The sequence below is a fragment of the Gymnoscopelus braueri genome (genome assembly GCF_963280865.1).
Source record: "Gymnoscopelus braueri genome assembly, chromosome: 8".
Taxonomy (NCBI): Eukaryota; Metazoa; Chordata; class Actinopteri; order Myctophiformes; family Myctophidae; genus Gymnoscopelus; species Gymnoscopelus braueri.
In genome coordinates, this window is record NC_137609.1 from 42,285,987 (window position 1) to 42,302,571 (window position 16,585).

The 16,585-nt window shown below is 40.5% G+C and overlaps 1 protein-coding gene across 1 annotated transcript; it reads left to right on the forward strand.

Annotated features, from left to right (window-relative positions):
- Positions 1–437: 437 nt before the first annotated feature.
- Positions 438–13,521, forward strand: LOC308089795 (FAD-dependent oxidoreductase domain-containing protein 1-like). Its single transcript, XM_080434721.1, has 12 exons — positions 438–711; positions 836–1,056; positions 1,538–1,648; positions 1,907–2,025; positions 2,129–2,223; positions 3,045–3,146; positions 3,323–3,399; positions 6,070–6,230; positions 8,815–8,944; positions 9,029–9,133; positions 10,332–12,949; positions 13,133–13,521. The coding sequence occupies exons 1-11, from the start codon at positions 552–554 to the stop codon at positions 10,584–10,586; spliced, it is 1,536 nt and encodes a 511-aa protein (XP_080290847.1). The 5' UTR covers positions 438–551; the 3' UTR covers positions 10,587–12,949; positions 13,133–13,521.
- Positions 13,522–16,585: the final 3,064 nt, after the last annotated feature.

Sequence of the window (16,585 nt, forward strand, 5' to 3'; positions counted from 1 at the left end):
CACCTATCTGCGCCCCGCTATAGTAATGGTAATGGTAGTGGTACTGTAAGTTTGAGCCTGACATCTGAGATTCATGAGGGGGCTGACCAATTGACTGTGGGGGCGCTAGCCCCGACGCCCCCACGTCATCGGCGCCCCTGGCCTGGTGCATGATGACATGGAGCTCTAACTTCACTTGACAATCAAATTAACATTACTGTAAAGATACTCGTTTACAATCTACGTTTGCACCTCGTTGCTTAAGTTACATGGAGATTAACCCCGGTAATGTTGTAAAACATTAATGTATTAAAGTAAATAGGTTCAAAGTGCTCAGAATGGATAGTGCCATAAGTTGCTTCTTTTTGGGCTTGTTTTCATAGACCTGGTTGCTTAGTTCTCTCACAATATCTGGCAACACTGTACTTACAACGTCACTTTGTCCTTGGTATTAGGGGTTGGTTCCAGACTAAAATGTGCGCTTGTTGATCTGATCTCACACTAGTCTGTGACACGGTGCTGTTTCATAGTAGCATATGAAAGCACACGGCATCAGGTAAACAGCTCCAGCCATGTCAGCGTGGCGAGGACTGCATGTCACTGTGCGCACGGTGGTTCCCGGGTTATTATGCGGTTCTTTGCGGCGGGCGACCCGACCACGCACGTTGCTGTGCGGACACGGCTGTCAAAGCCTCAGCACCGGGACACCTCTGCACAATGACTTCTTCAAAGGTGAGCTCTCACAATAACAGCAACTTAATACATGATGTCATGAGTGTTTCTGATATTCTGAAACAAATAATGCATTAATATTGTTGTTGTTGTTGTTGTTGTTGTTGTTGTTGTTGTACTGTAGATCTTGAGGCACAGTTCGAAGCCTTCAGACAGAAGGCAGCAGCTGCCCTGCCAGGGAGTAAATGGACCCCCCTGTCCAACCACCCTGGCCTGCCGCCGGAGAGAGCCGACATAGTGATCGTTGGAGGGGGTGTGGTGGGGTGGTCCATCGCCTACTGGCTGAAAAAGAAGGAGATGATGCGAGATGGCGTTCGTGTGATCGTGGTGGAGAAAGACCCAACGGTGAGAGAAGTTTCCCCCATGTCCTTCTTATATGCGATCCCCCTGAGCTGAAGTTAAGTTTATTATTTATTTTATATGTCCAATTATAATCTTGTGTAAAGCACTTTGAATTCCCTTGTTGTTGTTGAAATGGGCAAATAAACATGACAGTCCTGCCTTGCCTAAACCAGGGGTTAAGGACCCCCAGTTTGATATGAATCAAGCCATGGACCCCCATAACTCAGTGTACAAATGGGAGGGTCCATTTGGTTCCTAATTATCAGTTATTTGTCTGGGCACCCCCTGGAACACCCTCAAAGACTTCTGGTGGTCCCCAGACCCCACTTTGAGAACGACTGGTCTAAACCATTGTGACTAGTGGCCTAAGTTATGGAAAGTGTAGATATTTTGCCAATATGGCTGTATTGTATGCCCATACATTTGCCCATAATTTTTTTTTAATTGGATCATCAGTCTATAATGGTTGCTCTCTGTCCCTCAGTACTCCCAGGCATCCACGGTACTCTCTGCAGGTGGGATCCGACAGCAGTTCTCCCTGCCTGAGAACATCCTGCTCTCCCTGGCCTCTGCTGACTTCATGAGGAACATCAATGTAGGTCACATGATGAGTGATAACACATGAACTACTTCAGCTGCAGTCAGGTCACTGTGCACCGTGAATAAATTAACACATCATGAAATGGTTGCCTAAAATGATGCAAGCTATCATTTGTTTTCTTTTGAGAGAGCGTCGTGCAAATCCAGTACACCCGCTTGTAAATATTTTACGTTGTCTCTCTGTTTTGCAGGGTAATGAGTTACAGGTTAGGTTTCAGAATCTGAGGTAGACTGTCACATTGTGTTCTCTCAGGAACATCTCGGTGTGCTGAATGAAGATCCTGTGGACCTGCAGTTCAACCATGCAGGATACCTCTTCCTGGCTAACCAGAACGTGGCTCATATCATGGAGGAGAACTACAAGACACAGAGGTATCTCACCTGTCCTGTACTATTCCATAATGGTGTGGCCATGGTGTCTCTTAACGTCTTTCCATTGCCATGTTTATTTAAAAAACATCTTGCATCAAACTAGGAACGCTGGAGCAAAAGTATCTCTTCTATCACCCACGCAACTGAAGGAAAAGTTTCCTTGGATCAACACAGATGATATCGAGCTCGCTTCATATGGTGAGTGCAAATTAGAAACAACATAGATATATTTATATTTTTTAAGATTTTGTTTTGGCTTTAGGCTGACAGTAGGCTGACAGGAAATGGGGAGTGACATGCAGCAAAGGTCGTCGGGTCGAACCCGTGACACACTGTCAGATTACCAGCCTAGGTGCCCAGATGGTTACGCCAACCGTCCGGGTTAAAAAAACGGAAAATGTGCAGCAAACAACACAGAAACATTCTGAAATCTTACACGACAAATGGTGAACTCATCCAGTGATTAAGCTGCTCAAGCTTCAACATAGCCTTTTTGTGTTCTAACACCAACATGTTAATTTCAGGAAGCAAATAGTTCAAGCAAAGTTAAACATAAACCTTTTCATGAAAAAAACAGAAGATCTGGGGACTCAGAAAGTTAAAAGAGGAGAAAAACAGAATATCTGGGGACTCAGAAAGTTAAAAGAGGAGAACAGGCGTTATTTATTAAAATGCCAACATGTTTCGACCATCAGGTCTTCATCAGGGCAGGAATGAATGCAGAACAAACACACTCATTAAAATGTAGTGTTGAAAACACGGCTAGTAATTAACCACTTAACAAGCTGCTGTTACTAGAGCGTAATTACACAAGAACAATCACTCAATCAACAACTAGGAGGCTGCACGTGAGTGCATGACTCCCAGGTAAATTCACCATTTTGAACATGAAAAACCTATACCAAAACACAACAACCACCGACACTTTTATATTACCTTTTTTCTGTGAGCACCTGGTCATTCTGCTTTTATAAATAATTGTCATCTTCCTGTCCTCTGCCTTTGCCCGTCTCATCCAGGGTTGGAGAATGAGGGTTGGTTTGACCCGTGGACTCTGCTGAATGCCTTTAGGAGAAAGGCCATGTCCATGGGTGTCCAGCAGTGCATTGGAGAGGTCACAGGTGTGTAAAGGCCACCCGCAACAAAAACATACACAAACAATTGAGATAGATCTTCCTGTGACCCCTTTTTAAAATCTTTTGCAATGGTTGTGTAATTACATTTATTTGAGCATAGGGCATAGATATTATGTTAGCTTGTGAATTATAACTGTCTGTGTTGATGGTGTCTCCTACAGGTTTTACCTATAGAACAAATATAATGACCACTGAAGATGGAGACTGTATGGACTTCAAACGGATTAAGGATGTTAAAGTAAGTGTGACACGCCTTGCATAGCTCAGGTGGTTTGGCAACATATTTTCACAATGGAAATCTTAGGCACTAATTTTGTCCAAGATGTCAGAGTCACATAACAATTACCTCTATGCCAAAATATGTAAATTAGCATCTGTCATAGAATTTAACTACTGCTCAGATTAAAGCACTAAACTTTAGTAGAGCTTTCAGCTTTTAGCTTGTTTACTTACCGTGTCATGATGTAAATCCATGGCACGGTATCCATTGTCCCGATTCAGTTACATTGCACAGTGAAACAGATCTCAAAGTTACACTTTTAGCAAATTAATGAATGCAACCAAAGATTCAAGAGGTTTTATTTGATACATACTCATACAAGTATGTGCAGTGAAATGTTTATGTGGCAAGTTATAATAAAATGTGATACTGAGGCTATAATTATACAAGGGTACTGAGCATTAATGAGTATTAAAGTGCGTTATATGTGTATAAAGTGTCAACAGATTTAAATAAGCTATAACCTTATATAACATAATATATGTGCAAAAAACTCAATACACACAGATAGAATTTGGATTTGCATCTTCTGTGAGTAACTGAGTGAGGTAGGATATGTTCAGAATTGATCTAAGGACCATTTCAAATTGTTACACAGGCCAGATCTGGCATTATACGGGCCAGATCTGGTCCGTATAATGCCAATTGAAAAGGCCTGATATATAGTATATTGATATAGTTATGGCTTGCATAAGTTGCATAAGATGTCTTGGACAATTCTTTCTTGTAAAAGAATAGGAACCCTACTGGTGATAGTTAAGCAGTTGTTTTGTCTCTCCCCGCACCCATTTAAAGACTGGGGATGTGGGGAACAATTATTGCGAACGCGGAAGGAGGCGCGGCGAAGCCGCGCCTCCGACCAAGTGGAGCTTACTATGTAACTCTGCCTGGGTTGTGTCTCTGTCTCTCTGTGTCTCTGTGTCTCTGTGTGCATATCTCTCTGTCTGTGTGCACTAATCCTCAGCCCTGTGTGCAGCCAAGTAAATGTCCAATATAGACGTACCATACATCAAATGAAAGGTCTTTGAAAACTGAACACACCTGTCAAGGTTGCGTTTAAGCCCGCCCCTTCCCCCGGAAGCCACACCCCGGAGAAGGCTCCTAAAAACTCCCCATTGAAACCCCATGTTAAATGAAAAGTGCCCGAATCGCTCCGAAACTTTTTCTACCCCCCCTAAGTGGGGGTCTACGAACAAATACTTCGGGCTCGGATTTTGGCTCCGCCCCCCGGAAGTGGGTGAAACAGGCACTTCAAACACTTTGTTGAATTGTTCAAAAACATTCAAAGTTTTTTTTTTGTGAATTTGTATTTTTCTAAGATGCTCCTTTTAACGCAGATTTTTTTTCTATTTTTTATATATTTTTTTATTGGTTACTTTTTTTTAGATGATTTCTTTTCATTATTTATTTTTTTCTTTGGCGTTCGCTTCCCGCGTTCGCGCGTCTTACTTGTGCACCTGGGATATTGCTATTGTCACGGGGCAGCCCGTGCCCTATAGACTAAAGAGGTGCAAACATGCATACTCTACACAGCTGCTTCCAATTAAGAGCAAGCAGGCTTGGAGGACTGTGTTGCATGTTGTGTTCTTTTACAATGCACTGTGCGGTACAAATGATAAAATAAGAAAATGGGTTTTAACAGCATTTCTGTTTATTGTAAATTGTGTTTAATTATGATTGATTGGCACCCGTCTCTCCTGCAGTACTGGTGATCCTCTTAGAGTGGGGGAAGGTACCAAGTGCTATAGAGCAGGAGGGGTGTTTGTTTAATGTCAGAATCAGCTTTATTGTCACATCACAGGTTTACAAAAAAGGGAACATTTGTTTTTGTGCATGGTTCCCATCGTATTGTTATTTCCATAGGAAAAGGGAAGAAGGGGGCAGGGGGGGGGAGGAGATCAATCAAAGAAAACAAAAACATTATCTACATATTTACACATGGTACCTGTTATAAGGTGTGTGAGCATAGCAGCAGATGTATACTGTGCATGATATACTTGAACGTGGTAGAAAAACACAAAAAAAAAGACAAAAGTCAGTGCGTTCAAGAGCTCTTATCTTGATAATGTGGCGTCTGAAATTTATTTGGAATTGGTTTAGTACAACCACTTTATTGTCTGATAGTCAACTCATGGGCTATGGTTAGCCTTATTTGAGTTAAATGGTTACCAATTACTAGTTGGTCTGTGTTCTTTGGTATTGTCAAGTACATTTTAATCTGGTTTAGTCTTTAGTGTTTTTGTTTGTTAAAGGCCTTACGCTACAAATAATGCTGCACAGAACTGGCTTCTGCAGAGTTTTGGGGAAAAATAAATCACCCTAAATGGTATTCTTGGACTTTGTCAATTTGTGGAGCCTTGGCCTTGTGAACCGGTGAAGTCAATACCGCCCCCATCTGGCGGAGTCAGGTTAACTCGGTCAACCTTTACAGTTATATTAATCATTACAATGTTTACACACAATGTTTCAATCCTGGACTCAAAGGAATTATGTTATTTTAATATGGGGTCCCCTGGCAAAATCAAACAAAACTTGGGAAACCCTTCATATTAACCTTGTAAGCATACTGTAATCATTGTACATACTGTAATCCTACATAAAATACAACTAATGCCTTGTGTCAAATAGGTTCAGATGCCCAACAGTCTGGAGTATCAGCTTGTTAAGTGTGCTCTGGTCGTGAATGCAGCAGGAGCGCTCTCTGGGAAACTGGCACAGATGCTGGGCATTGGCTCGGGTCCCGAAAGCACCATGGCTGCCATCCCCGTTCCCGTGGAACCTAGGAAAAGGTAGCTAAATGCACCAAATTCCCCCATCAAAGTCATTTTTCAGGAGTATCAAAATACCTTGTCCTTCATGAAAATAATAGTGTTTATAGTATTTGCATGTGTATTGTATTGAAATTATTGTAAATCAGCACTCAGCCTAGTTTCAAACTTAAAATAAATGTCAAACTAATATTACCTAAGCCATAAACCGTCCATTGGTCACCGACTTAAGTTGTTCCATTAATCAAGTGGCTTGATTTAGACACCATATACTGTATATACGCCCATTCAACTTCAAATGACATGTTTGAAAACCCACGTCCCTGCTCCGGGTGACTGATTTAGTCCTTCTAATAAATGGGGGAACCTTCATTTTTCGATTTGTTATTGTATGTTAACTCTTTAACTGCCAAAAAATGGGAATTCCCGTCCGATGGCTCTATGGCTATCATGGCCAATGACGGAAAGACGGAAATATAAAAAATAAAAAAATTGATGCTACATTCACTTCAATGTTAAAAAAAAACGGGGGAAAAATGCACCTTTTTCCTGGCACTGGGACGACACAGTCTGTAATAAGTGTGGCAGTGAAAGAGTTAAAGGTAGGGTAAGTGATTTTCTTTGGTTAAAATAAGTGTTAAATAGCTCCATATTCTGATAGTACTCATTGCTATAGAGTGTTTGTTCAGTAAAAGGAGTCTCCTTGTCTCTCCAGCTCTTTATAAAACAGAAAACGCATTTTCATTTCCAATTTTATCCTATCAGGATAGAGAACTCAATCAGGATATAGATTAAACAAGTGAAATTGGAAGTGATGACACTAAGAAATGAGCAGGCAAAATTGGAACTGGAACACTATAAAAATGAAGCTTAAAAATTGGTACTTTCTCCCGATTGGCTGAGATTTTGACACCTACCGGAAAATGTATTTTCTGTTTATTAAAGAGCTGGAGAGACGGGGAGACTCCTGTTACTGAACAAACACTCTATAGCAATGATTACTATCAGAATATAGTATTTTAACCTTTTAACAAAATACTTTTTGTTTTAACCAAAAAATATCACTTACCCTACCTTTAATATTAGAAACTACCTTTTTAGCACAAGTCCGGATACTGTAACGATTTCAGTCCGTTCCTGACGATCAGCCTGCAAACTATCCTGCTCTTCTGTGTATTCCAGCTCAAATCGATAATCCAATTACCAAACACAATATCAGTTTTATTTTCGGCATGTACGCCCACATCAGGTAGCCTGGTAAACCCTCCCTCCGGAAATCTCATTTCTATTTGATTCCTGGAGTGAGTCTGGCCTGATCCGCCTGTCTGCAATATTGGCTGTGCTGGAGTTGGGCGGGAGTAATACCGTTGACTGACAACCCCTTCAGCCAATGATAATTTTTCCCCTTCAGCCAATCAGCAGTTCACCAGTCTTAATGTGACGCGACGGGACTTTTGAGACAGCCATACCCAAAATGGGTTGCCTTTTTCGGGTACAATGGTGTCACTGCCCGCCCCTACCGGTTCTCTAATTATTATTTTTTAAATAGGCTTTGTCATGATTAATTGACCACATATATGAAGTTAAACAACTAAATTCTATCCAAACGATATCTTATAAGTAAATTCCGTGCCTCAAAATAGAAGTTAGAGAGCTTTTTGAAGTAAAAAAATAGCGGAGAATTGGCCGCACAAGAAAAAGATGGCTGCCGTTCGTGTTTTGGGCTCACTCGAACTCGCCACCTGATTGGCCAACGTAAGCTGTCAATCACAGAACAATGAGCGACGACGCTGATAGGCGCGGCCGTTTGGCATACACAGCCAATATTGCAGAGAGGCGGTTCATGCCAGACTCACTCCAGGAATCAAATAGAAATGAGATTTCCGGAGGGAGGGTTTACCAGGCTACACATCAGGAGGCATGCAATGAAATGCATTGATGAGTTAAAACACTAAACAGCCTGGGCTTTCCACAGATTTCTATTCAAAATGAAACAGTCTTAATATCCAGTCTAGAGCTCGCCTACTGTATCCTCTAATTTGCACACATTCAGTACATGCGCACACATTCAGTACATGCATGCACAATTTCCATATCTGTATTCTGTACTAGTCTCAGACCAGATCCTCAGTCTGCAAAGCTAATGTATCCCAGTCTAGCCTGGATCTACTTCTTGCATTTGCAAAGATGAGCAACAAAGTGGAATACAATATTAACATAATGAAATAACTAATGACTAATAACTAAAAATGAGGAGCAGGGATGTTTGTTTCAATGAGTCTAACATGGAGTTGGAAGTTGAATAGTTGTTATAGGAGTTTTTATTTATTTATATTTTATCAATTTCATCTAAAATATTGAATCAACAACAACTAAAAACTGCCTGGGTTGCCCACAAACGTCTGAGTAGACATGAACATGACCCAAGAAGTGTTTTTAAAGTGATTTCTGGTATTCAATAATTTATTATGACACATTAAGTGAAAGCCGCAAAAGCAAGATAGGCCTACAGAGATATTTAAGACAATGTCCAAGAATGTCTTGACATCTTGCATAACTTGAGTTATGTAACTGTAATATAACTATCCCGTACTCTTTTCCTAAGGTATATCTACGTAGTACACAGTCCTGATGGACCGGGTCTGGACACTCCCTTCGTAATCGACTACTCTGGGGTGTACTTCAGGAGAGAGGGACTGGGTGGGAACTACATCGCCGGGACATCACCAGAGGAGGTCTGTAATAATACGCTATGGTTTCCCTGCCTGGTTTTCTAAACGTGAAATGAATCTATTACAGTATGTGTCTCTCTGTCTCAGGAGGACGAGCCTGATACCAGTAATCTGGAGGTCGACCACCAGTTTTTTGAGGAAAAGATTTGGCCTCACTTGGCCCACCGTGTTCCTGCTTTTGAGAACCTCAAGGTAGGTTTAAGCCTCATTCATGCTGATGCAATGCGCCATGATACGTCCTGCCTTTTCGGCGTGCAACACTGTGGTGCGAAAAAGAATTGTCCAGACCCTGGTATTCTTATGTTATTATTGGGTGCTTTTACTATTGGTTCATGTGCATATTGGTTTATATGTACTGTATGTTCATCTTCCAAAAACGGAAATCTCTCTTGTGCAACCATTGGAAATTTGACTTTGGACAAATTGTGTTTTGTAGATCGTCAAACAGACAATATAATTTCAGTCAGACAACTCTTGGATTGAATAATATATTTATTGAGCATAAATATTAAATATATTGAGCATAAATATATTATGCATAAATATCTACAAACATATTTGGCGTCAAGGCTCTGTCTCATTAAATTCATTCCCTGTAAGCATGAAACTATTATAAGAAATAAATTATCTGCCAAATGGATGTTACAGGGAATTAAATAGACCGTTGTATAGAAACCGAGCCCACAGGTGGTTGTGGGGGTGGTGGGAGTGCAACAAAAATCATAGAGCTAAGCACAAAGCAGCAGTATAGCAGAGCAGCAAACAGAATGAGCAGTAAGCAGGGAGTTTTAAATGGCCCTCCCCAATCAGATGGCGTGAGCATGTGACTGATCTCCTGATCAGGAGTTGGTGCTGCTTAGGGCATTCACAAATAGTGATTTTTAGCATTCAACTTATTTGACCTATAAGTATTCAAATATACGATTAATCGATTTGATTATTAAATTATAATTTTTTAAATGTATTGACTCGACTCAAGGACTCAGTCGACGTCAGGCTCCTCGCCCGACGCGTCAACTTTTAGGGGACAACTTTGAGGTTTTGCCGCACAACCTCACATACTTACAGTATGAAAGGATCAGACAACAATGAACCATGAATGGATTAGGAAAACTACCAACACCAGAGCTCACAGCTGCGTGTCTGCTGTAGAAAAGCCACTGGGAAAAAAAATCTAATCTAAATCTATTTTTTTTTAAATAATTGACTTTGATGTACAGTGGTCGAATAGTGGTTTGATAGTCGAATATTTGATTATTCTCAATCTGTTAATGCCCTACTGCTCTGAGTTGTCTGCCTGAACTCGCATCATAAAACAAAACAAACATCACAATGGCAGCATAAGAGCTTTGTGCAGGCACTTATCCTACTGGTTTTCTCCTCATCTCAGGTTACCAGTGCGTGGGCAGGCTTTTATGACTACAACACCTTCGACCAGAATGCCATTGTGGGCATGCACCCCTTGGTCAACAACATGTACTTTGCCACTGGGTTCAGTGGGCATGGCCTCCAGCACTCCCCCGCAGTGGGGCGGGCTGTGGCGGAGCTCATTCTTGATGGAAACTTCAAGACCCTGGACCTGAGTGGCCTCGGCTTCAGAAGAATCCTGGAGCAGGAACCCATGTTGGAGAAAAACATTGTCTAGTTGTCCTGAAAGGGTTTGAATGCCAGGAACTCAAATTTGGCATTGACAAACGGACATAAGCCATAATTCCTCTGTTCAAGTTATCTCCACCAGGTGGTAACCACAATGAGTGTGCGTGTGTGTGTGTGTGTGTGTGTGTGTGTGTGTGTGGCATGGGATATACACTGCTATCCCTCTGACTCATGAGATGACTGTCAGTCACAGGCATGCAATGTTCTTGTGCAGTAGTTTTGTTCTTGTTGGTGAAGATGATAAAAAAATGGATATGTCCGTTTAGAGACAAGCCTACTGTAAACCGCCCGCATTGCATTGTGGAGGACTCACACAGCGAATGTGGGGCAGCAAAAAACCTGACACTGTATCACCAGTCAATCGAAGGTTGTGATCTGATTAGCGATGTCAAACATTGACATAAGGAATCACACTTAGCAAATGACACAGATCTTTGAATGACAGATTATTTTTCATAATAACGTGTGGGATCTACTGACATTGAAGCTGGGACGATTCCACACGCATATTACAATTTATTTGTATTAGCCACTGAAAGAGTCTATAGGTGCAGTATGCATACACTGCAGACAAACCATGGATGGATAGTCCGCTTTTTCATAGTTCAGTCGTGATATGGCTTACTGGTTTCAACAGGGTCTCAATCAGTTATCAACGTTGGCCATTTGTAAAAGCAATAGTTATCAACAAATGCAGTTGGATTCCTTCAAGACACCAATTGTGTCCTCACATTTATCCTTTGGCTTATTCCCATCAGGGATCGCCACAGCAGATCATCTGTTTCTGTTTTCTACATCTTCCTCGGCATGTCTTCTCTCACCGCATCTATAGTATAAACTTCTTCGGCCCTCCTCTTTTCCTCTTGCCTGGCAGCTCCATCTTCAGCATCCTTCTCCCAGGGTATCCCTCATCCCTCCTCCGCACATGTCCAAACCATCTCAACCTGAATTTATTCTCACATAGCATAGCAATATTATTAGTGTCCTATTTTTTTAAAATTGCTGGTAAATAAAATGCAAAACGCATTACATTTGCCAAGTCTGAAGACAGAATAGCTGACACGGCTTTACAAGTTGATGTGAAATGGTTTCATGCTGAGCCATGCCGGTGCGTGATTGCGTTCGTCCGAAAAAGTGTTTCTTCCCTTGGACATGCCCGGGCAGATGTATGCTGATGTCTGCTGCTATTGCATTTTAGCATTGTTAGTCTGCGTGTACCCCAGTGGATTCAGGTCCATGTATGCTACATCTGGTCTATGACTTGGCCTTAAGGCTATAACATTGTAACATCATGTTTGTACGAGGGATGACAACATGCCACACTACTTTTTGATGTGTTCGCTGTCCAAAGATTTGTTTCCATACAGCCTGTCTACACTAGTTGCCTCGTAATTATGTAATGACAGTCGTTTATGATATCACTTCCCCCCCATTGCCCTGTGCCTTTTTATGTCGTTGCTGTTGGTCAGAAACCTTGTATCTCCATATTACATATTATTTTGGTAAATTAATACCGTATTTTGTCGTGTCGCAATGTGACTTGTTGTGAGCTTGTAGATATGTGAAGTGAAAGTGGTTAAGTCGGTCTGTCGGTTTTATCAATATTTAACTCATTTTCAATCAAGAGCTTGTGACTAAATAATGCCTACATTAGATCCATAAAAAAAAGCGCACAGGTTATTTTTTCCATTTCCTGAAAAGTAATGGTTTTGGATATGCAAGGTTTCCACCCGACAGTGACGATATGCAAGGGAATGTAGGGCAGCTCTACTGAGCACAACTTTCTAGTTCTTAATTTTCAACCCTGTGAACATCTTGGGACCCTTAAGATTTTTTTTCTTGTAATAGTGGTTTATTTGATAGAGACATTTTCACGTTGACAAACTGATAACACAATATCAGATGTGTTAATATCATAGTATTTGTGGATAATATCCAAATCAAAACAATTCACAGTTGGAAAAAAGGAAGCGTGTTTCAATATTGAAATGCGTTTGTTACCCAGCAGCAGAAAACATAGCCTGTTTGGAATCCTGTCTACAAATGTAGATTTTTATTTTAAGATTACCGTGAAGGAACTTAGGATATTTTACTATTATGCAATAAGTTTGCAGCATTTGAACAGTTACATTGAATGCTAATGCATTTGATATATTTTTGTTAGTGGACAATGTATACTAGATACATTTGTATACTGATTGACTTTTCCTGTTACTGCTAGAAATTCCAGAGGTGACATGTGACATTTCTTTTATATTTATTTTTAATAAAGCAAAGACTATTGAACCACTACCTCACCAAGATGCACCAGCATCTGTACTATTGATTTACACAGATGTACTGACTCATCCTGTATCTTTGTCTTATGTTTTGAGAAAAGATAATTGTGTATCTTGAAATTATATATGCCTATGAGCTATAAAAAATATATATATATAATTTTTTTTTTTTTTTTTTTTTTTTAAACGGCCGGCCTGGTGCGATTTTCCCAAATTTCCCAGTGGCCAGCACGTCCCTGGTACTGAGCCATGCAAGGTGCCCATCATGTTCGAGTGGCACCCAAATGTTCAGTTGGATCCATTGTTACGCAGATGCTATTCTTGTATTGTTAGAAGATAAACGGCTATTAAATTCAGTGTTGAACTTAACAGTTTTGGTGCCAGTTCAGTTAAGGCTAATATCTGGCTCCCCCTAGCGTTCAGACAAGCTCAGCCTATAACTGTTTTCCCCCAAATGTTTATAAAGAAAACTCCACTGTATCCTCTATGAATCAGACATTATTAGACTAAGCAATATTTATTTGCCGACAAAGGGTCAAGCTTCTCAAATATTTTTGTTACAAAGTATTTGGTTGACTGCAAGTGCTTCATCTATTTTACACCTATTACAGTGGGAAGTACTTTATCAGACAGGGATGATCTTTTGTGAGGAAACTGGGGCTGACCAGTGTATTGAGATTCTATGAATGTCGAACTATAGTTATTATTTCAGTAAACCTGAGTCACAAAGACGTCATTTTGTGCTTTGAGTTAATTGCCACCATTATGGTACGATATGGTTGTTTGACCACAGTTCAGATAATCTAACCTAATCTAATCTAGCCCTCGTGTTTCATTGAATAAGCCCACAATGTTTCTCGGAAGCATGGCAGTAAATTCTTAAAATTCCCTAATAATGGGTCATTGTGTTTTATCCTCAATCAACAAGCAAGTTTGTAAAAAATACATTAACTTTCTATTAACTATAGCCTTATAATAATAGTGGTACTGATTGGATGGCACGTAGATGAGTGGTCAGTACTGTTGCCTCACAGCAAGAAGAACCTGCAATTGAACCTGACATCACTAGGGCTGACTTTGGCCATAGAGTTAGCATTTTCTACCCCTGTCCACATGGATATCCTCTGGGTGCTACTGTTTCTTCTCACACTAAAATAAATGTATACACCTGCCAGGGTACTAGAGCTGGAGCTGGTCCCAGGGCACTGCAACAATTAGCATCAATGGCTGCCCATTGCTTCTGATAATTAGGATGTTAAATAAAGAGGACAAAGTCTAGAAATGTGCAAATGTACAGACAACTTACAGTACAGTCTCCTTCAATCTTAATAATAGAATAGACATGAGCTATATAATAACAACTTAAGCCGTATTTCATACTTTCAACAATTTTCAAAAATAGCCAACCTATACAACGCATTAATTGCAAGCCTAAAATAGGGACACCAGGTTGTAGTAGTTAAGATATAACTTTCCTCATAGAAATACTTCCATTCCGGTTTACGTCTGCATGTTGTGTTACGCAGAACAGGGCTTTGGAGAAAGTGCTCTATTCTACCAGAGTGAAAATGTATGCAGACATCTCATTCTCCACTGCCGTTGAGTTCAATGAGAAGCAAAGTGCATGATACTCTTCAGGGGGCCTGCATGGCATTCTGGGCCCCAGCGCAACACATCATACCATGTTGGCATCTTTGAGGGCTCCGGTCCACTGAGGGCACTTGGAACCTTGCCACCCTTTCAGCCTGATTCAAGCCAAATGCATTTCTTTCACCAAGATAGATTACCTGTGGGGTCTGCTGTACCCTATGCACGCTAATTTACAGTATAATATATATTTCAGATTTACAGTGGTGAGCACATAGGCCTATAAACTAGAAAGCATAGTTTGTCATGCATTTCTCATATACTTTACAGTTTATTTGATGGGAGGTTATTAATAATGTGTTATGTTCAACCTTTAGTTGTCTTTGTAATATTCCTATGGTACAGTTAGGAGATAACTGCAGCACCACTGCAGCTGAATATATAATAGGAAATACTGGCAGCCTCTTCAAACTTTCTTTGTCCACAGGATTTACATAATACTTAATGAATACTTACTCCATGCAGAGGACCATCCTGTAAAGGCCTGTTGAGCGCAGTACTCCTTACCTAAATGAGTGATATAAACCTAAAATCTTCCATACATATCATCTGGGAAAGTGTCCTTTTATAATTAGATTTGCCACTGGAATATAGCACAGATGCAGTGCCCCCTCCAGCTCTTCATTTTGATGCAAATGTTACGCAGACTTGCAGGTTTGAGGGGGAGGGGTGCCAATGGAAATGCAATTGAAGGATTTCTTTGTGGGGCCCGGCACAAATCCCAAATGCTCTCGGAGTTGAAAACAAAAACAGCATGGGTGCTGAACTGGTCACACTGGAGCCTGTGAATAGATGCACCTTGTGTGAGCTGTATAGATTTACGTGCTTCCTGGAAATGTGTGCAGCCACTGAATATAGAATATTCTAGATGCCCATGGCGAACAGCCTTCCTATTATTGTTTACACCGTTATGGGACCATGTTATGCTGTGGTTTGTGATGGAGAGATTCGCAGCCAACCACATTTAGCAGGAACCACTGATCATTTTAAAAGCAGGAGAATTTAGTGACGAAATTCGAACATAGACTGGACGTATTCTGACTGGCTCCTGCGTCTGTTTGAGGCCAGTGTACATGGTGGCATGTGGCTGGGATTAGGAAATTTCACTGTGGATTAAAATCTTTTCCAACGCCTTCATGGCCACTTGCGAGGCGAAAGGAGTCTAAAGTTCCAAAAGAAATCCAGTGTGAAGTTTTGTGCCCATGGTCTCACTTTGCAGGTACGTTAAAGTATAAGATGTTTACTGCTTTTATTTAGAACTTGTGACATAAACAAACTTGAATAGTTTTTATGTTAACATCATTTTAGTCTAAAATGTTGTCATTAAATCTCTTTAAAATCTGATTAAAATGTTATTGATATTTATCCCAAATATAATTGTATGTTTGCTCTTTTTTACTTAAAGGCTTGAGATGCTGATGCTGAAGTTAGAGTTTGCAAATAGCACAGACCATATTTGTGTCTAGTTTTCCCATTGTGGTATGGCAGCTTTGTCAGTTACATAACAGAGAAACACAAAGGACCACAATAACATGGCTAAGTAGTCCACTGCAAAACTAACTCAAAACGTTTATCAGTGTCCTGTAGCGTTCGAATGTATTACTATTACAAATTATACATAAAATCATTAGATTTTGTTGTTGGAGATCCTCTGTCACTAAAATAACAGAAATAGCTCAAATAAACAGACTTGCAAATAAGTCATCTCCCATATTATGTGGTCCTAATATATCTAATATGCTCATCTCTGTGCTGTTCATATTCAGCACAGCAAAACTTTTCAAAAAAGTCCAAAACGAGCCTCTTGGAATTCAGTGTTTGTCTTTGTTCTATTGTAGGCTACATTGCATGCTTACTACTTTTCACCCATTGGCTTACTTACACTGAGTAAGTAAAAAAGGATTTCAGATCCACCTATGGACACATGAATGCAGGGAATTCAACCTGGCCACAGAACATTGTTTCGGGGGGGGGGACACATACAGTTGAATTCTCCCCTGGACAACACCAAAAATGTTCCTTTGGTCCCCTCCCACATTACCATCTATCTTCTCCCAGGATG